This window comes from Falco peregrinus, chromosome 5 (assembly GCF_023634155.1).
Source record: "Falco peregrinus isolate bFalPer1 chromosome 5, bFalPer1.pri, whole genome shotgun sequence".
NCBI lineage: Eukaryota > Metazoa > Chordata > Aves > Falconiformes > Falconidae > Falco > Falco peregrinus.
Window position 1 is genome coordinate 67,345,934 of NC_073725.1, and position 22,359 is coordinate 67,368,292.

At 43.2% G+C, this 22,359-nt stretch overlaps 1 protein-coding gene across 10 annotated transcripts in view; it reads right to left on the reverse strand.

Moving 5' to 3' along the window:
- Positions 1-22,359, reverse strand: part of DOT1L (DOT1 like histone lysine methyltransferase) — a 76,652-nt gene that overhangs the window by 19,648 nt on the left and 34,645 nt on the right. For all 10 annotated transcript variants that reach the window (XM_055804714.1, XM_055804712.1, XM_055804710.1 and 7 more), the window contains 13 exons: positions 18,558-18,613; positions 15,783-15,862; positions 14,400-14,468; positions 11,669-11,775; positions 10,698-10,739; positions 9,131-9,214; positions 8,163-8,397; positions 7,596-7,709; positions 6,006-6,097; positions 3,006-3,107; positions 2,266-2,403; positions 1,505-1,630; positions 230-711 (listed from right to left, as the gene is read on the reverse strand). In XM_055804714.1, coding sequence (XP_055660689.1) covers positions 230-711; positions 1,505-1,630; positions 2,266-2,403; positions 3,006-3,107; positions 6,006-6,097; positions 7,596-7,709; positions 8,163-8,397; positions 9,131-9,214; positions 10,698-10,739; positions 11,669-11,775; positions 14,400-14,468; positions 15,783-15,862; positions 18,558-18,613 — 1,727 coding nt within the window. The remainder of the gene's footprint in view (positions 1-229; positions 712-1,504; positions 1,631-2,265; positions 2,404-3,005; positions 3,108-6,005; positions 6,098-7,595; positions 7,710-8,162; positions 8,398-9,130; positions 9,215-10,697; positions 10,740-11,668; positions 11,776-14,399; positions 14,469-15,782; positions 15,863-18,557; positions 18,614-22,359) is intronic.

Genomic DNA, 22,359 nt, shown 5'->3' on the forward strand with positions numbered 1-22,359 from the left:
GACTTCTCCCTTGCAAGGAATTCCTGTGCCCAATGGAAGGTGCCGTATCGCCTTATTTACTCAGTCAGGTGGCACTTATGATGTTCTTACAACAAAACATTTAGAAGCGTATAAACCTCCACTTCTAAACGTTGGATGTTTGGATGTTTTTCCACAATCCAAATAAACCACCGTCATTAAAAGAAGCAATTACCCCTCCTTTCCCATCCCAGGAAAGGATCGCTCTCACCTCTGTATCTCATTAGTTGTTGCTTTTCCATTGACTCCATGGTCTTGATTCAAGTGTCTCCTTAGTGCTATTTTCGCTGGGGAAAACCGGGTATAATCAGGTAGGGACAAGCTCGTCAGCTTGTCTGCCTTCTGTCTGCTGCTGTGGTTTGGGGTACACGGAACTATTTCTTGGTCCAAATGAGAGGTCGTGTACTGAGGCGTGTTCTGCTTGGAAGACGACCTGCTAAAGGTGTTATGAATTTCATAGGGAGTCGCATGGCCGTTCATGGACAGTTCAGGGCTCATGCCATTGATGTGGGGCATAGGAAACTTGGAGCATTCCAGCTCCAGCTGGAACCTGCCGTGGTCAGCCTCAGGATCACGGCTCAGGTGGTTTTTATTGTGGAGTTGTACTGACAGTGATTCATCAGATGGCGTGTACGACTTCAGCTGCATGAGCTCCTGCTGTCTTTGACTCTTCTCAAGTTCCACAATGCTGATCTTTAAATGAAGAGGACAATGATTAAAGACTATTAACAATTCTACCACATTATTAAGTTTTGCCTCTATAGGATTCTTAGTAAAAGTGGCCCCATCTCTGGGAACAACGCAGAACAGTTGACCCAAAATATGAGAAACAAATTTCAACATGCTGCTCTGAGCTTGAGACCAAAAGGCACAGGTAAGGGGAATGGCTCTGGGACTCTCAGAAAGCACTACTCAGATCTTGAAAGCAAACATAAAGTGTCTCCAACTTATATAGAGAGTATGGAGTCACTTGATACCTCCAGTCTTTGAAGGAAACAGTCGCCCCATGTCAAAGTATCCAGCAAAAGGCTGTATTAGCTCTAGGGCTAATCTCACAGGAAAATAAAAGTTCTTCAGACACAGCAGTTTAATTTGTTTTCGCTATGGTAAGTGACGTTCTGTGGGTACTGATCCCTGAATCAGCCAGAACATCAGAGCACACATGCAAAGAAGCAGGACTTTTCATCAGGTCATGCTTTTTAAATAAATTAACAATAAACCACGATTCCTTCTTCCACAGCATTACCAAGGAATCAGGTCACAGCATTTGCTTCCTTTAAAAGTTATCCACATCCTTATTCTTCAAGTTTACTAAAATCCTCTAATCAAAAGATTAATCTCGGGGGGGGGGGGGGGGGGGGGGGGAAGGGGGCAGAAGAAAACTGCCACCTAGCTTAACCTTTAACATCATATTCAGCCAAATACCCTTAACTGGCCCAAAAGCTATCCCAAGTTGGTGACTCTAGATTTGCTTTTTGCTCTCTACCTGCAATTCCAAACAGTGCTTTTGTTTCTCAGAAATCTGATTCTTCAACGCCTGCTTCTCTTTCAGTAAGTTCTCCAGTGACAACGTTGACCAGTCCAGCTTCAGTTCCTCACACCGTGCCTTAAGCTGCAAAGGCACGAGACAAACAAGATCACAAGACAACTCTCGCCACTTCACACCACCCAAGGTGCAAGCTGAAAGCCAGGCATCTTTCGACTGGATATATGCAAGAAGCTTCTTAGCCCACTGAAAACTCCTCTCAGCTTAAGGCAAATGCCACCAAAATGGTCCTGTGGTCCCTACATAGTGTGGCAGGATGTGGCCTGGCTCTTTCTGAAAAGGGTGTTATCACCCACCCTCCCTAACCTGCTCCACATCCAGATTTGCCCCTGAACAGTTTGAGCTACCAAGACAAACCCCAGAAGCCTTAGGGCCACCCAAAGCAAGCACTGGGCAAACTTCTTGGCCAGCAAGATCCAGGTTCAGCAACAAGTGCGTACACAGGTGCCAAGCTGTTCAGGGGACACAGCTGAGGCCAGAGCCAACTGTCACATTTGGTTAGAGGTAAAATAAAGGTCACTGAGAAAAGGGACCACCTGTGTTCCTTCCCTCATCATTCATCTCCGTTACAGAGAAGCTACAGCACCTGGATGACTTTTCATTAAGACACCTTGGAGAGGGGCAGCCCTTGGCTTATGACCCATCCTCCTTACATCAAGGGCAGCATCACCCTGCTACTCAGACACAAGCACTGCACACACCAGCTGCAAGCTCTGGTTCCTGAGTTCACTGTTATCCTTCTCCAGCTGTTTCGTCTGTTCTTTCAGTTGTTGATTGTGAGCAGAGATTTCCTTCTGAGCCTGAATCAGGTCGTTGTATGTTAGAGCTTTAACTCCCAACTACAAGATGAAGAGAAGGAAAGAGATCCTTCAGTAAGGTCTTGACAGCTTAATTCCCGACAACTGTCACATTCAAAAATGACATCGAGGAGATCCACAGAGTTTATACAGCTCACAGCAACTCCCGCAGCATTCTCCAAGGCACTCTGTCATTGCCAGGGGATAACAACGAAGGACAAAAGTACCTCACTTGAAGCTGCTGTTCCAGTAATTCAACTTTAAAACTGGCATTTAGTTTCTTGCCAGCCAAAAGAACACTATTTTTGTAAAGAGCCACCACATTTCCTTCTGTGCTTTTGAATTTGCATTGGCAACACAGAGTTTGTTCAACCAGCAGGGGATGCATCCTTTACTGAAATACCACAGTGTCTGTGGTCTGTCACCCCCTTCCCTTGGATACAGAGTGGCACACAACAATTTCAACAATGAAGATAAAACATAACCAAAGAGTGATACAGATTCCACATTATTTAGCATGATCTGCTGCAAAATTGAGGCTGAAGACCTGAGACTATTCTCTGGTCTTACTTATTTTTATCAAAAATGTTTGCATGCAGATGATTAACAAGCATCCACATCCACTTGCATCAGATCAGGGCTACCTCATCAAGTTTCTGCTGAAAAAGACGTTTGATTTCCTCTTTCTGTGCCTGGCAGTGGGTGAATAACTGCTGTGCTGTCCCCAGTAACTGAGCATTCTTTTCCTGGAAGAGGGAAGAGTGAGAAAATACACTTTTAGCACCAACTGCAGCATGGTCCAGCTCAGTAGGACATTTACACCTAGTTTGTACAGCAAGTTGGGAATGAATCTGAGCTCAGAGCATGTAAGTATGAACTAATCTAGCGCTCTCTCAGACTTTTGTGAGCCTCTCTTTGCCAGTGTTTAACACTTGGTGAAGTTAGGAAAGCTGAAAAGTGCTTTGAAGTAGTTTTTTCTCCTACATAGAAAAATATAATCAGGACAATCTTCAAAATTAATTTTTATTCTCCCAGTGCATTGTAAAGAAGTAGTAATAATCACATCCTACAGAGCAGAAATGGAACTGGAAAAGATTATCTGTATGAAAACTGTTACTAAACTGGGAACAGAATCTAAATCTCCAGAGACCCAATTCAGAGTTTTCCTACACAATACTCATGGAATACATGCAGAAAATGAAAATACGCTGTGGGGGAGGTAGGAAGAAAGTCATAAGCAAGCCAAACCACTTGTACTTGCAGTGCCAACATCACTTCAGCGTGCCACCCAACCCTTCCACTCCCAGAATATTTCCTGCCCATAACATTCCTTAACTAGATACTTGCTTACTCATTCCATGGCTGGGTACCGTGTGAGCCGCAAAGGGCAAGGACGGGGCTGGCTAAACTGTCTCATTTAAGCAGTTCCCAATTGAAAGACAAGTGCAGCCAGAAAAGCAAGCTCTGGAGATTACACTTTGCTCCAACTTCTGCTGCGGAGGCCAAATTGGAATTGTGCAGAAACGGAGCCATCGCTCCAAGAAGAAGTAGAGGACACAAGGGTGAAAAGCACCTTGATCTTCCAAGGAGGGAAGCAGCAGTGCTGGCAAGTTCCACATTTGTGAGAAACACGACCTCGCATACAGTTCTTGTTGCCTCTCATGCCAAGGACTCGGGAAAACAGTGGAGTCACTGCAATGCTGAACGGACTGCCATAGGTGATGCTGAAAAAGTCATTTATGCTTTCAACATCAGTCATTTCATTCAGCCTTTACAGGCAGTGAAGGAACTGACAGCTCCATCTAAGGGCAACCCGGTGAACTAGCAGCTCACAGCATCTTGTTTATTTTAAAATCATACAGCAAAAACATTCTTCTTGTACTTTAAAAACCTCATGTAAGAGGGAGATACTAAACAGACTACACAACAGCACCTCATCCAGCAAAGTTCTGCTTCTGCCTTTGTGAAGTTTAATCTGCCACACTCCCTGTGTATCGCTCCATTGAAAAAAATATTTTCATACTGAATTCCTCATTTTAATGTCTTAAAGTATGAAACAGCTGTCAGACACCAACACGAAGTGATTACTTTTCCACACTCTCCATGTCGACTTCCAGTGTACAGCACAACACTTGCACACTATCATTTCTCGGGCTGTTTTCTGGGCAAGGAGGTAAGTTAGCTTTACGCTGACTTTCCTGACAAGTACAGAACAAGCAGAAAAATATGCTGCTTACAGAAGCTGAAATTTCAAAGTGCTGTTTGACTGTGAAAACAAACTGAAACAACCACAGAAAAAAAGGTTTCGTGAGCACCACATCAGCATCAACCACTTCTCAGTAACGAACAGGGGGGCACAAGTTAGCCCCTCTTGACTGGAGAAACAGTTCCTGGGATGGAGAATTGCAGAAACCAACGCTATGGCTTTATGCTGACACCTTCACAAAGGCCACAGAGCAAAGGCAAGCTTCCACAGGGGCTACCAAAAGCTGGAACTGGGCAAAAGTTAAAGATTACTGTTGAGCTCTATGAGAAAGGGCTCCTCCATGGAAGTAGCAGGCACAGTCTCTCTCATCTGGGCTGATTTACAAACCAATTAAATTAGTCATAACTGAGGTAAAGCAATACAAGAAGAAAAGGTGTTTAGCCAGTAAATCTCCTCCCTCTGCTGGGGAGATGGCTCCATAGCAGAGAAAAATGCCACACTTCACAGCTGCAGGATTTTCTTCACCTTTCCATGTATTTCAACCCACGACTTGGAAAATTTACACTTTTCCCATCATTAGATTATCAATTCATGTGTCGCTGCCCATGGCAGGGGGGTTGGAACTAGATGATCTTTAAGGTCCCTTCCAATCCAAACCATTCTGTGATTCCGTTCATTTATCTCCTAAGTCAGTCATGACAATTTGGGTTTTTTAATCCCAAACTTCAATTTGTTACAAGTTTAATGAGCCGCCTTCATGCTACAGTACTCAATTCATTTAGGCTTTCCTACCCCGAGAAAAGAATAGATGTCAAAACCCAGAAAATTCAGCTCCAAGGAACAAGTGTTTTTCAAGACAGTCCTCATCCGAAGCTGCTACAATCTTTAGCTAGATCAAGCCCAATTTAATTATCTAAGAGCAGTTTGACTAGCAGCTCACAGGATGCATCCACGCAGGGCAGCCCGCTAAGCAGAGGGCAGGAACGTGTTCAGGCAGTGCGTACTGCTGGCGACATCGACCACCACCCTCTTGCTCCTGTGACCCATGAGACATACAGAGAAGAAAAGGAGCTGCCAATCCCAAATGGGAGAAAAGGACAAGGTTCAAGAGACCAGCTTCCTGCACAGGTACACGCAGCTTCATGTGAAAATAGAGGAAAAAAACAGAAATATTGAAGTAAGTCTTATTAGGTGGAAGGGCACCAGAGAGAAGAGAGGAGGTGCATCTCTCCCAGTTTGCAGATTGGAAATTTAAGCACACAAAGACCGACCGAGTTAGCATTCAGCCTAAACATTACTCTGGTAGAGTCTCTGTAAGTGACCTGATGCAGCACTGGTGTCACGTGTACACAATGCCCATCTCCAGCATTTTCCTCCCACACAGAAGGTACCTGGTACTCTGGCAATTTTGTTTAGAAACATTAAAAGTGAGACCTACCTTCTCCTGCTCCAGTAACTGTTGCAGACTTGCTTTATACTGAGGAGTTTTCATGTATGCCATGAACTGCATGTACTGGATCTTAAAAGAGTCTGCAAAATAAATAAGGAGATGATACATTTCAAGCGAGAGTAAGTGCAATGCCCCTATTTATCCCAATTTGCTCCCTTGACACCTCTCCCCACTTTGCCCACTCTTGCTTTTTATTTGGACTGTAAGTCAGACCAAGCCATTAAAGATCAATTTAGAGCATGCTGAAAACCCATCTTCTGATGCAAGCTGAACTTTTGGATCCATTAGCTGCTTATAATAGGTACCCCAATGGAAGTCATGACAACACATTCAAACACACAGAGGAAGAGGATGGGTGCTAATGGTGTGTTTGCATGATGAAAGAAGAGTTGAACAGCTTTTAATGCACTGTAAGTAGAAATAATAAAAGAGATTAGCTGTAACAGCCAAACCCAGCCCCAAGCTCAGAGCGCTCATCCTCCCAGCTCACAAGACAGGGCTTGCTGTACTCCTACCACCTCCATACAGAGCGACAACAGGCTCTACACCCACATTTACTCCACCCTCCAAGAAGCACTTGCTTCCATCTCCCGTCTCCTATGGCAGAATGAACCTGCCTTCTCCCCAGCCCTCACCGCTGGGGCCCTTTCACCACAAAGCCAACCCCATGCTTAAGTCCAGTCTGCTGCAATCACAGGCAGCCAAAACGTTTAACAGATGGTACACAGTACAGAGCTTTGCAGCAGGGCTGACTCCAGACAAGTGGCATTCTCTCCGCTCCCCCCACAACCCCACCCGACACAAAATGTCACTCTAAATTACTCTTTTTCTCTCTCTTTCTCTCCAGTAAGAAATCAGTCCCAACTGTAAGATACCACAGCAAGAGAGCAGGAGTTAAGGGCACCACAGGTGCCCTCGGTCTCTGCATAGAGAGGAACGTTCCATCAGATTCCCAGATGATCTCAGACTGGCTCATGCCCAATGCCAAAGGCCAGAAACAGCTTGGGGTAGCAGAGGGGGGGAACCAGAAGACCCAAAAAAACACCCTCCAAGTTCTTCCTTAAATCATGCCTTGCACACGGACCGTATTTTCCAATGACACTGCCTCTGCGATCTCAAAAACTCAAGACAGCATCTCATTTACTTTGCTCTAAGTTTTGCAGAGAAAATGGAGTGGTGTTCCTCAAGATTCCATCATTTAAGAATAAGAGAATGTCTTAATTTAAAAGAGAGTTATTTCTGACTAGCCATTCCCATTCAAAGTTACTTTGGATTCCTGCTACACCCAAGCTTATTTCCTTTTGTCCTTTCCTTATTTCCAAAGAGCTGAAACAATGTCAAAAAACAAATGCAGACTGAGACATCAACTTCAGCAGCAAGCAACAGAAGAGACCTTGTGGTGATGCCAACAGAAGTGGGGCAGGTGGGAGAAGATGAGGAAGAAGCTACCCCCCCTCCTGTTCAATACACAGCTTTCCGCAGCTGCTGGCTATTTGTAGCCCTTGGATTTACCACATGTTCAGAAACCTCCAGGGAGAGGTTCCCAGGACAAGTACAGGCACAACGTTACAGCCTTACCTAGCAGCTTCTGTAGTGCAGGTGGGGTAGGTGTCACCAGTAGCTGGTTCGATGAATGCCGTTGCACTTTAGGAGGTAGTTGGTAATATGGACTATGAGGTGACTTGTATGCATCTAAAGAGAGACGGGAAAAAAAAAAAAACCTTTCAGATTACGAAAGTCATTGTTTCTAGCAAGTCTAGCAGCTTTGCCATTGGAAAGCCTGTCATTCACAATGCGAGATCCGGTGACTTTGCTAGATTAACAACACTGCAACAAATAGTTTGGAAGGGCATCTGCAACTTATCCTCAGGACAGCAGCAGCAGAGACAAGCTACGAGCCACAGCTCAGCTCCAGCTTCTCACCAAGTACCTACAGCCAGATACAGCCACCACCTCCTCGCAGAAGCACCCCACCGGCTCACGGGCAGCTTTGCTTTGGAGGCAAGGGAGAAGTTCGGACACAAAACCAAACTGAACCTAGCAATGAAGGAAAGACAACCTCCAAGCACGCACTCACAGCCTCACATACTTCTCTAGGCTCCTGCGGCAGGGGGTGGCCTCTTCCACTGCCAGCCCTGAACTCACCCTGAGGAGAGGATGAAGATGTCTGTGAAACAGTTTGAGCGTGCAGAAGTTCTAGTGCGGTTTGGTTCTTCTTGGTCTTGCGCTCTGTGTTTGCAGTGTTCATTTTCTTGGGACGTCCTCGTTTCCTGCCTGCCATTTTTCTTCCTTTTTTACTTAGCTTTTTCTTCCGTGCTTTGGAGGGAGATGGCTTTTTAACAGAATTTGCCGCAGCCTTTTCTTCTTCAGCACCAGAATCCTAATAGATTTTGAAAAGCCGAGACCTCTTTAGTCAATTCTACCTGCATATACAGCATTCCTTTTAAGCAAGCATTAATAACTTTAATAATTTTGAAAGGAAACTGATGCATTGCAGTAAAATAACTTGCCAGTGAAGCAGACTTGCTTGGGGTAAGACCCAACACCCGAGGAGTTGTGCTCATTCTTTTCTGGACTTATTACAGAAAAGGAAAGTTTTAACTGTTGTCTAAGAAAAGCTGACTATTCACCCTGTACTGACTATATTCTTCAACTGATTTTCATTTAAAAGTCAAAGTATATTCAATACTTCACATTTTTGTGCATAAACCGTCACTGAATTTCTAACAGTATTATACAACGGAACGAGAAAGGAAATGAGTCTTCCCAAAAGAGACTCAGCACACTTTGAACTCCAGTCCCGTATCCATGGGATATGACTCAGGGTAAGCGCTGCAAGCTGGTGCTGAAGGTGAGCAAGGGTGGACAGCCAACTAGTCTATTCATCTTGCAACACCTTTTTTGCAGAATGAGCGGTGCAATTCCCAAGCATAGCTTTTATTAAGTCACTCCATAGCATTTTTGTCCACAGCAACAGCTACACCAGTTCACATGTTCAGAACACACACGCAGTCAGTCTCCCCACAAAATCAGGCTGTTGCTGACACAGACTACGAGTTTATGCACAGATGAAGAGAAAATGCATTTACTCTACAAAAATGCAGGGTGTTCACCTTGTTTTCTTGAACCTTCGTTGGAGTAGTTGTGTTGCTCTTGTTTTCTCTTTGTTGACGACGTCTAGCTGCCTCTTGTTCCTCCTAGATAAATGTTTTAAAAGACTTAGTAATTTGTTCATATTTACCACTTTTTAAGACAGACCACTGCATTTCCCAGCTTAGTCCTCCACAAGAGCTAGGTGTAAGTGCTCTTATCATACAATGCCTAATTAAAAAAGAAAAAAACCAGCTTTTGTTACCAGCAAGGGAAAAAACTTACCCTGCCTCAGGCAACATTCAGTGGGAAAAGGCAAATAAGTGCATGCCCCCCTTCTGCACTATATTATACTATATTATACTATAATAAGTTTCAGAAACGCAGCCACAGGGCAAAGGAGATTAAGCCCCAACCTTTTCCCTTATTCTGCCCCTCCCAATCCCACCCTCCAGATCACACACTGGTGTTACAGGTTTTGGGTTTTGCTTGTTTGTTTTTTTTTTTTTTAAATTATTATTAAATATTTCAATAGCTTTACCTATATCCCTAGCATTTCACGTGTTGCTACATCACTTTAAAATCTTACGTGACTTGAAATGGCAAAGCCATTAATCATCGTCTAATTCAACTTTAGCCAAGTCTGTAGAGGAGACGATAAAAGACAAAAGCAGCAACTTTTAAGCTTGATTTTCTACTAGACAGCAAAGACAGGAAATTTCAAAGAGCTCCCTCAAAGCCCTTCTTGTACCTTCCAGGTGAGGTTTAATTTGCATAAAAATTCCAACACCTCTTCAATTTAAGCAAGTTATCGACTAGACCATGTAAATGGCAGATTTAAATAGCCTCACCATTAAAATCAGGGAAGTTCATAAGTACATGCATGCCACCCTGCTTGCTTTTTTTTTTTTTTTTGGACTCTGAGAAGTCTTTTTTTTCTCCCAAGTTTGAATTCAGCAGCCTGAAATTACCCGATCTCAAAGCTACCATTAGTCTGTTTGCAACATTTACTAAGCAAGTCAGCCTGAAGACAAACGTTCACCTGAAGTTTTAAATTAAGTGGCCTCACTTAATTCTCTTACTGGGAATAACCAGCCCCATTGGTAATTTCAGATTAATACAGCCCAGCACAGTCTCAAAAATCCGCTGGCATTTTACTTCTACATGTAACAGCACAGACTGCAGCAACTGACAACACATTCTATGTCTCAAATAGCATGTCCCAAAAGTAACATCTCAGAGCACTCCTCAGCTTCATTTTCATGCAGCTGAACACTGGGACGGATTCAAACTATCATTTCCATTCTTTAACTTCAGTTCTTTAATGAAGGAATAGCTCTTTATAGACCTCCAGTGCAAGGCAAAACCACCTTGGGGCTGCCCCATTAATTCTCTATTAGAAAGCCTTGAACATGATTGTATTAGTGCTTGATGGCACACGATGCTTCACTTAAATTAGCTCCATGTCCACATTCCTTGCTTATCAAGAAAATCTGATTTTCTATCAGTTCTGTACATCTTTAACAAGCAACTACATTCCTCACAGTGGCTGCTCCATTGAGTTTTCTACAGAAAATGACTGAAACTTACCCTGAGTTTTGGATTTTTGAGACTAGAAAAATAGTTTTCAAGCTGAAAACAGAAAGATGAGATAGTCATTTTCAAAGTCATGACAGACAAATACATAAGAACAAAATATTAGCTTACGACAAATGCAGAACTGCAGAAATTCTGACTGGTTTTCTTCTGATAAGCTACATTAAGAAGTCATTCTTTTTAGCAACAAAGACACGTTGTATAGCAGGACATAATCCAAGCCTCAACAAGGTTTTCTCATCTTCACCACTGCCTATCCCTGCTTTAATGCTTTGTGTCATATATCCCCACGCAGCAAAACATTTTTCATGAAGCTACTTCATTCTTGTACTCCACCAAAATACTTCCCTGCACTCTAGCATATTCTTTAACAAAAGCATTATTAGACTGCAGCAGACTAAGAAAAATAAAAATAGTTTTACTACCATATCGTAAAAAACTCAGTGTGGGAACAAACACTCCCTCCACAAAAGTTTATGTTTCTACAGGGTTGTTTCTGTTTTCTTTAATCAAAAAAAATACCAAACAAAAAACCAGCAAATGCACCAGCACTGTTATGGAGCTTTGGCTGATTCTCCAGCAACTGAAAATTTAACTAAAATTGAGATTTACAGCTTGAATACGACAGAATGGAATGGTCTGTACACCACAACGCAAAGTGAAGAATTCAAGACGCACAGAGCCTCTACTCAGTGTGGCAGCGGCAGCACAAGACCACCGTTCCGCACAGCTACATATGCTGAGGCATCAGAAGGAATTACACTTGTGAGTCTGTGCACCTTCAACAAATTAACGAGCTACGACAGTAGCGTCCACAATTATACCCTTCCAGTTAGGCATGCTTTAGGTCTGTAAACACCTAAGGAATACGAGAACGACTCCCCAGAACAACGAACTGAAGCTGGCGTGTTGACTTCAGCGCAGGCAGAGCAGGCAGAGATCTGCTGCCCCGTATTTATACTCACTATGGTTCGGTCAATAGTATGCAGGTAGTAAGAAACTGGTTTCCCGGTCCATGACACAGACCCTTTCAGTGGTGATAGCTCCACAACTCTCATTATAGTGCCAATATCTAAAGGAAGAAAGTCAAGTTAGGGAACCAAAGCTCACTCAGCTCAGCTGAAACTAGCTAGGCAACAGTAAAAGCACATTCAAAACAAAAAGATCACTTGTGATTCAGATAGCAATGTCCTAGAAGAAAGCAATGCAGCGAGTTTAAAAAATAACTTCTTATTCTCTTGCTACATGCATCCTACAGAAAACTTAATACATTTGGAAGATCTACCCTTCATTTCTTCAGAGATAGCCATCTGAGAATAAAATCATGTGCTAGTGCAAGCTTTCAACAAACAGAACCTTCCTGTGGAACCTACAAGGAACCCATCTGCAGTAACAGGCAGGATTTAATTAAACGGAACCAGTAACAGAACATCATTAGACCCGACCCATGTAAACTGTAACTGCACTATATTTGGAATGGGGACAAACATGTTTTCTATTTGCTTTCTTGCCTTTATTTGTTTTGTTCCCTAAAATTAATAGGTATGGGATGTGTCTAAGCATTTCCATAGCTGCTGAGCACTGAGTGGCATGACTGCAGAAAAAATTACAGCACGCTTCTAATTAAATAGAAAATTACCCAGAAGAGTCAAGAAGCCAGTTTAGGATCCAGCAACTTCAACCGCTATTTTAACCACATTTTAATACTTGTTTTGGTTTGTCCCAACTCTTACCACATTTCCATTTCTTTTTCCAGATGGAACTACTAACTGTGGAAGTGTCACTTAGAGCAGCCCATTAAGACTGGAACCAGCCCCAGGCCTGGCACAGCCCATCCATGTTCATTTGATACTGGGATTTCCCAAACACAGTGTGGTCACAGAATGGGATTAAGACCTAAAATTTACTCCCACGATTTTCCATCGCTGTTTGTAGCCTACAAAGGTAATTTCTTTGCAGGACCTCTTACCTGAATCCCTGTATGAGTCTCCTATTAGTGGAGGCTATTATCTATTTTTACACTAAGCAATCTCATTCACCCAAATCTTAATGAGCTATCTCTATATAATTTTATCATCAACATTAAATAACAGTGGATATATAAAATTTCAGCATTCTAGAAAACATTCCCAGTGAATCCACACTGGGGTGAAAGCTGAAATAGGATAAAGAACCGGCTCAAATGATAGTCATACTCGAGGCTTTTATTAAGTGAAAAAATAATAAGAAAACGTTGGCCCCTCTGCCTCCCCACCACATCTTCAATAACTGCAGTCTCCCAAACCTCGCAAAGAGATCACAAAATGGTCAGAGGCCAGGAAAGAAAAGCCTTGAGAGACCAAAAAAAATTTATTTATGTCGGCAGGTCTCCTAACTGAAACCTCAGAAGTGCCTTCTTATATTTCATCTGGTTGTAGTGTGCTGTACAAGAGGTAGTAGGCTTTACTTAGGCGCTCTTTGTCTTACTAGCAAACTGACAGACCGATGTCAGCTCCCTGGAGGTTTGAGGATTTCCAGGAGTACCATTCTGTCTTTTTTTTTTTTCCTTTTATTTTTAAGTACACGTCTACAAAGGACTGGCAAGCCAGGACCTGACCGTTAATAAGGTTCCAAACCATCATATGCCACAGAACAGAGTATCACACAGGAAGGAAAAGGGCATTTTGGCTGTCCCAGGCACAGGACATTCACAGCAATTCAAGCTTCGTAAAAATAACCCACAATGGCACTATTTCAGTGAAATGCCTTATTGACAGTCTTGAAAATACTATTCTTGAAAAGCAGTTTACCATGCGTGTCAGGCCAAAAACAGAAAACGCAGCTTGAGATTTGTTACTCAGTGTGTTACTTGCCATGTTTGCACAAGGAGCGGAATAAGGCGTTTTTTAAATTTAGGGAATGTTTTGCACTAGACACAGTAAATACATGTAAAACCCGGCCTGGGTTGATCTTTTGCTTGAAAAATTTCAACAATAAAAACTGGGGAAAAAAAAGGAATTGAAAAAAGGTCAGAAGAAAAACCAAGAGCATGGGGTGTTAGTAATCCCAAGACCTCATTAAAGTGTAGTTCACACACTTGCAAAGGCCAGCACTGGCAAATAGCATGTCTACTATGTTCAGCAGAGAAGAAAAACACAAAACTTTGTTGGCAATGAAACAGACACAGCAACTGGGCGTTTATGGGATAGGTCTGTTTGATCAATTTACAGTACAGAAAAAAAAGTTTTCAAAGTTGAACATTTCAGCTTCCAAGCCTTACAGATCATGACTGGTGGGATTTACCTGGCCAGATTTAGACAGCCGTGGTGTAAGGAACTTGCACGCATGTTAGTCACTGCAGCTCTTTGTAGTTAAAGAAATGAATCACGCCCTTGCAACACCTTATTTCTCTTCAACTATAAAAGATGCCCAGCCAGGTAAACATTGACATTATAGACATCTAAACATAGCAGGATAAACCCCATAAAAAAAGTGTCTGTTTGTTCCAGCACCGCATGGGGTTTTTAGTTTGTTTTTTTTTTTTTTGTTTCCTTTTTTTTATGTATTTGTTTGGGTTTGGCATGTATGCTATAATAGTACAACAGCATTTTTCACTTACTTACACAACTCTTTAAAGAGCAACAAAAACGCACTACAGACATGTTTGAGTAATGAATACACCATAATTGTAACGAACAATAAAAAGGGCAATCATACCACTCAAGTTTCGACTGTTAATTCTAAAATTTAGAGGTGCAAAAGGTTTTGAGGACACAATTCTCCCACCTGGCAAAAGAAAAAAAGAAAAAGCAGTGTCAGCTACCACCGTTTCTTCCAGTAATGACTATTTGACTATTTATTAAATATAACCCAGTACAGAGCCCTAGAGCAGCCCTAATAAAACTATCACTTGTCTATCACTAAAAAAAAAATTACTTAATGCTCATTCTGACAGCACCCAAAAAAGTCAATATATTAAGTCCTGCTAGGTAGCTATGAGGTGACACCTCAAGGATCACTTTAAAATGACAGATCTTAAAAATACTTTAAAAAAAAAAGAAAAAAAGCACATTAATTCTCAGTGGCAATTTACAGACATTCCAATTAGAAGCACAGCTATCTCACTCCTAGTTAGTGCTTTTATACACAAGCCCCCAAAGCCCTTTTAAACAAAAGACTGATAATCTCCACTTCGCAGCTATTGGCGGTCATTCAGGAGCCTCAGCACCTTCTGGGAAGAGAACTAAGGTTTCTCGGGTTTGTAAAACGCTCTTGAACCTTCCCCACTTCTCTCAAGCCACCGTGAAGCAAAAGTTTTAAAAAAAACCCACTAAAATTACAGACAAGAGCTTAGGTTTGGGGATTTTACAGTTTGCAACAGAGCCCAGAAGTCACATTATTTACTTCAGCACAAAGCTGTACCATGGGAAGCCACAGCTTCTTTGTTCATGCCACACATTTTTCTTTCAAAAAATATTATTTTTGTAATTTCTACTATAACCAAATAAAATTGTTACTTATCCAAGAGGTTAAGAGGAAAGAAAAAAGGCCCCTCGGGCAACGTAACGGCCACAGAGGGGTCACTGGGCATGCCTGGTCACTGGTGTCTGCAACGCGACTTCTCAAGAAGCACACACGACACCCAGTGACAGTGTCCCCTTTTTAATACTTACTCGTTAATACCCAGTATTAAACATGACAACTTTAACTAGGAGAAGCCAGTAACAGAATCCAGTTACAGCAACTGGATATCCAAAGCCATGCTGAGGCCACCAGGAAGCTTTGCAGTCTTGGCCATTGCATGCTTTGTTGGTTCCAGTCACAGGTAAGGAAGGACCGGCAGTTCTTTCCCCCCCTACAGAGCTCTGCAGAGAGTCTGTACACGCAGAGCTACCTCTGAGTAATCAGGTAGGTTAGAGATATTAAGACGGGAGGCAAAAATTCCAAGGAATAACCACTGTGGTGCAGATGCTTGCCCGCAAGGCACAGAACGAAACCCACCAACCTGGCTTCTGACGGCTGTCACTAAGCCCTTGCCACCACCAGCTCCCACAGTAAGCAGGACACCAATGGAAAAAGGTTTTGAGTTCGATTTGTTACCTTCCTTCATGTTTGCAAATCGCTCCTTCAGTTGGTGATCCACCTCAGGACCAAAGGCAAAATTATTCACAAAAATAACACTGCAAGATAATGGTCTAGTTAATGAACAGGGACAGGCAAACGGCACCCCAGCACAGCTACCCCCCCACGATCACAGTCCCATAAAGCCTTTACTGCCACTTATGAAACTGAAAAATGCTGCTCGTCCCCCACTGTTCAGTGACATCCACCCAACAAAACCCTTTCTTCTTGCACAGTGCCACAAAGCAGGACCTTACCTTTCACATTCAGGGACACTGCCTGCAAAATTACATGTTTAAAAAAATTTAAAGGCACCCTCCTCCAACAGCTCCTCCTAGCATCCAGCTGAGTTTTGTACTGTAAGTTCCAACATAAAAACAATGCACAAAATGTTTTCACATCTCTGCCATGGTGAGGTCAAACACCAACACAGTAACTACCAACACACAGTAGTTAATCCACACATGAAAAGCAATACTCCCAACACAAGGCACATTTCACCCCATCACTTCTTCACATGCTTTTAAGATACCAGAGCAAAATATCAAAATATATTTTCTCTTCTAGCTCTAAATTCCCCTGTAATGCAAAAAGACACTTGACATCTCTCAGCATGTTCTCCCTGACCTAGACCCAGCGCTTCATCCCAACCCACAACAGAGGAGCTGCATCTTTCTTTTTGGGTTAGGAAACCCAGTGAGGGAGGAGTTGTTCCTGAAAAAAACCCAGTCACATAGAAACAAAGAAACCTGCACGTAGATTGAATCACACAAATGATAAAAATGTTTGGGAAAAACGTAACACGTCACAGATTAAAAAAAACCATCATCCTTTTATTTTTAAGAGGATAGGCTTGTCCTTGTCCCTGGTGCCTGTCTCCTACCAGCTTGCAACAAGAGTCCTCAACATCTCTTGGAAGCTGTCAAGCACCATGCACTGATGAACTGCGAAAGCCTTTCTGGCATATTGTTTCAACACGAAGAACTGATTTCTTTGCAAGAGATGTGTTTGAAAACTCCCCTCCTAGTGCCTGCACGCACGAAACGTGTTCAACAAGGACACTGAGTTTAAGAGCAGCAGCCAAAGCTATTAAAAACTACGGATGAAAAAAATGTTTATACACCAAGAGAAAAAAAAAAAGTTACTCTTGCTACGCCTTGCTCTTGGAAATTTGGGAAACCCTGCCTGGCAAGTAAGGCTAGCAGGGTTTTCTTCCTCCTCCTTCCCTCCGTGTGCCAAAAAAGAGGCCCTGCAAAACAGCCAAGCATATTAATGGGACTAGAAAACATCCAGGAAAGGAAGGGAAAAAGACAGAGCTTGCCAGATTGTATTTTTTTTAGTGTTCATTCTGGCACAATATTTTATATGCACATGACAAAAGCACAGGAGCCCCGAGCCCACCTTGAGTTCAGCCCTCTGTTCAGCACGTATTGCTAAGCCACAAGTACAGTTACTACAGGAATACTATACCGTGTGCCGCACAGCTTGCTCACACGGCAGCGCTCAACCACGTAGGACCGTGCCGTGGTACAAACGCACCCTTCCCTTCAGAGCTTCCATGCTCACGGGAAGGGGGCACTTCAACTTACTCCCTAAGGCTGGATGGCTCCAGTGCAAATTCATCAGACAATCTGCAGCCTCATTAGACAGAGCAGACGCTGAACAGTTGGCACACTCGGAACAAACACAAACACCTAACAGTTGCGAGCAAAAAGCTACTGGTTTTTGGATTTCTGTATCAGAGAGCAAGGTGGCTGTAGATCTGTAGGCATGCAGTTAGCTGCATACCACACAAAATAAACATCTACCAGCATTTCTGCACGCATTTAGATGAACCTCAGCTAAAAATTATATATATATAAATATATATATATAAAATTGTTCCAGGAAAGGCTGCACAGACAGCAGAGGAGCCTGCATTTGGAATAGCAAGCAACAAAGCTAAGCCCCACCACGCTGCAAGGTGGGACAAGTCTGTCCACAAATTAAACGGCGCCTCCAGAAGTTTTAACTGAGGTACATAATAATACAAAAATCATCAGCCTGGCAGATGCCTTCTTGATGGATTACTCTTAAAACAGTGTCTTGGAAACAATTCATAAATTGCTATAACGCTGAAGACTTTCAGAGAGCCCTCTTTGGCAACTGCCTCCCATTCCCCAACAAGGTCATAAAAACAAAGACTTTTTCTTCCGTCCATAAGGCTGAAAGACTGCAAAGCCTTTAAAAATACAGAACAATATCCTATTGCTTTTCAGAAATTTACTCCCTTTTTGCTACCATCAGAAAGGAGTCTAACCCTCTGTACAGATCTTCACAGAAATAAGTCTTCAAGACAATCAGCTTAAATTAATTCCCAATTTAAGTTGGAACAGACTCACTTGGGCCTTTTGCTTTTTTTTTTTTTAAATGGAAAGTGAGCCTAGCTGTGTGTACCAATAGCCAAGATAACTATGTTTTGCTAGAATCACTGACACGAACTACGAGGATATGCAAAACAGAGGTTTATACTGCTCTGTATAACCAGAATTTATCTTGGATACACCCCTGTATGGAATATCATGGGACGTGCATTTAAACCCATTCCTCTAGTCAGAAAACAGGATCTAAAGAGGCCAGTATAAAAGTTGGCAGATCGACTTTTGGTATTTGCTATGGAAATTCTATATAAAAAGCTGGCCAGCCGCCCAATTTCCATTATACAAACTCCCAAACATCCAGTTCATAAAGCAGCATTCAATCGCTGTACTGTACCTTGTGTTTGCAATTCTCTCTCTCCATTCTTCTGAGAGGAAGTCACCTCTTTCCAGCTTAAAAAAAGACAAAGAACACAAAAAAAACCACACACACAGAGATGGGTTAACATTGTTCCTTGCTGCTCCGTATCCCTTTTCCCCTGGCCAAGGCCAAGCATGCTGCACCAGCCCAGGGATGCTGCTGCGGGTAAGGCCAAGCAAATTCCTTTGGGAACACCGAGGGGACCAAGCACCCAGCTGCTCCTCGGCTCCCCACGGTGCCTCCCTCGCTGCTCCCACCCGCAGCTGCTCTCCTGCCCCAGGGGCAGTGGGGAAGGGTCTCCAGCTTTCACCACTGCCCTCTGAAGACTGTGCTCCACAGAGGAGCCAGCAATGCTGTGCAGCACCCCGACCAGCAGCTATCAGCAAACCCCCCTTGAGCCCCTGCTGACTGCCCTGCTTCGGGGGGAACCGGAGCAAGGACACTCAGCACAGGGTCATAACTCAGGCTCTTGTTGCACCAGACAGGCATGCATCTGATTTTTAAATATAAAACTGGAATGCTTCTAACACTTTCAAGTAACATAAAGGGCTTATTTGAAAATAATTTGTTATGACTTCAGTGACTTATAAAGTACCTTTCTGATGAAACCACAGCCAGTCCCAGCTACACAACTAACACCCAGCAATGTTTTCTCAGTTGTGCTTTTGAAATGAGAGGGGAATCTACGGGCCATGCTGTTTCGCTGTGCCACAAGTAAGGCAGAAGAAGAGTTGGGGGAGGACGATAAGAGGAAGCAAGAAAAAAAATAATATGCAGCTGTATAATTAATGATGACGACGCACTTTGAACAAGCAAGAAAGATGATGGCTTATATCAGAACCTCAGGAACATCAAAGCAACGACAGTGACTGCTTAGTATCCTTTCTCTGCATATACTGCATCGCACGGAAAGAAGCGAGCGTTGCACATGCCAGCACTTATTCTCATTTAGTGACAACTCAAACAGAAGTGCCGGCACTGCAATGCAGACACACTCGAGCTACTCTCAAGCCTCGCTAGCTGAGCCAGGATCCCTGTCTCCATGAAGCACCAGAGCCTGGTGTTTTCCACTGCAGCTTTCTCCTCTCAGCAGAGCAGCCCAGAGGCAAACCTGTCTGAGCCGCCGGGAAGGACAAAGCCACAGCTGCCAGCAGGACTGGGTTTGCTTCTCAGGCGGAAAGGAATTGGGGAAAAGAAGTCCAAATGCCCTGCTGCTACACACAAGACGGGTGGGAAAAGTGAACATTTGAGGGTTCTCGGGCAAGAGATCAAGAACTTGGCAAAGATTCTGAAGTGTTAGAAACTAAACGTGCTGAAAACAGCAGGTTAGAATAACTGAAGTTAAGTCAGAATTCTCTGTTCTGCCAAACAGCTAGGCTGAAATAAGATTTTAAAGCAGAATTACTACCTGTATTCTCACACCTACTGGGAAGGGATGCACGTTTTGATATCCCCATTAGAGTAAAAACAAACTGGATGTTGGAGCGTGAACTCAGAGAGATCCAACCTAACAACATACTAGTAGGTATTTTCAAAACCTAAAGCAGAAACTCAATGAGACATCAGAATAGTCCTAAGGAGTACTGACTTCCTCTCGCCTCATATATGGAAACAATTTTTTTGAGTTCTGTTTGCCCTATTTGTAAAATGGAGACCATTTCTAGATTATTTTTAATACATAATTTTGTCTCAAAGTCTTATCTGTTCTTTAAATAGTTTCACGTTGAGTAACCAAGACACAGGAGAAGAAAACCCACATGCAAGGCAACTATATTTATTTTACAACAACTTTTGCAAGTTAGCTTCTATATTGCAGTCCTCCACACCACATGGTTTAATGTCCACACAAGGTTTTCATACACTAACGGGAGAAAGAAAAACATTTGAAAAATAAGGAAGCATGATTATAAAGCCACGGTCTAACAAGAGAACAAAGAACCAGTGTAACATGAAACTATTTTCAAATACTAAGCTTCATATAAAGGTCTTGAAATCTAACCTAAATGGCTGTTCTACTTTATTTGGATCCAGTTACACTATATGTTTGTCCTGCCCATGTGGTCAGGAAGAACGCAGTTAAATCCAAAATCTCCATGCTTTAAACTAATACAACCCATGGAGGCTGAACACCTTTTCCCCCCTCGCCCCCCCATCTACTTTGGCAAGATCTAGCCATGTTACATTCAAACGAACCACAGCCCTGTTTAAGCCCATCTATTTTTGTACCGTAATGCTACCCTAGCTCATACTTAGCCAATAGTTGAGGGGAAAATCTCACCAGGAAAAATACTGGAGTATAGAAATAACCAGATGGTCAACTGTGGCTGGGAGAAAATTGGGGGGTTTTTTCCTCTCTGGAAGCAAGACAGTGACTCCTGGAACAGTGGTCTGCTACATGCAAAACAAAGTACAAGAGGTATTTAATTGACTGCTCCTGACACCCAGTTTCTTTGCCTACTCTACGTGGGGAGCAGTAATCAATACATGATGGCCTGAATGGAGGAAAGCAGAGCCTTCCCCATCAACTGACAACTGGAATCCAACAAAATCCCCCCCAAAATCCCAGGCAACTCTGTGGTTTACAGTAATTTTGAGAGCAAAACAAGAACTGGTAAGGAAACTCCAGCTCACTCACTCCTGGCCAAGGGCTGCAGTAGCTAAACCAGAAGAAACTGGTCCATTATGGCCACGCAGGGAGAAGGTGGCACACCCATGCAAAGCAGCGGTGACAGCGATGGGGATGCACTCAATCTCTTCCCACCAGTGTCCCCACCCCCATCCCGGTCCTCCTCTCCCTTCGAAACTTAATCTCCTTAGTGAATAATGAATGGAAGGGACCATCTGTAATGCAGATATTTTCATCTGATTAGACAATGCAGGAGCCCTGCTTTATCTAAAAGAATAATTAGCTCAGTGAAATCCGCTTCAGAGAGCTGCCAGCCTGCATTGTTTCTAAATTTAGAAGCCAAAACAGGTTTTTTTTATTCAGGTTTTTCAAACAGATAAATTTGCTCTACGGAGACTGCAGAAATAACGCTCAACGGCATCTGATTCCTCTAACTCTTCCTGTAAGTCGAAGCAAACCAGCAGGTCACCGCCCAGGGGGAAGCAACAAGAGGTACAACTCCAGCACCGTGCATTCGTCACGTAGCAGAGCAACAGTTGATGAAGGTCAAGCCCCTCCAGCGCAGAGGAGGGCTCCATTCTCGCCCCAGCGCCGGGCTGGGAGTCTCTCTGGTAACGCTCTGTTTGACCGGCTACACTAACCCATAAATTCACACGCAGAATACGCCTCATTCCAGCAGCCTCCATGCAAACACTTGGCTCACAAAAACCAGTCATTTCTGCCTGGAAAAGTACACATGGTTATTTTTAGGTTCCTGTTCTTTTCAAAAATAACTAGAGGCACGAATCCAAACCTCCAAAATGTGGCATCATTTCAAAGCCACAGGGGACATTTGGAGGGCTTTTCAAATACCAAAACATCAAGCTTCCCGCTGAAATAGGGCATTCGAAATTATCTGGGACAAATAGATATCCTGCCCTCTCCTCAGCAGCAGGGCACTGTTCAGCAATGGAAGTTTTTAAATACCGGTGATGTCAGTTATCCCCACAAACCAGCAGCTGGTATCAGGCAACAAGAGACAACGAAACTCCTACACAAATCCCTCTGCTTTTGCTCAGAACTGAGATTTCCAGGAAAACAGGCCAGAGGGGGCACCCCAAACTCAATCAGAGACAAGCCTGTGAGCTTACAGACACCAGGCTCCCCCTGATT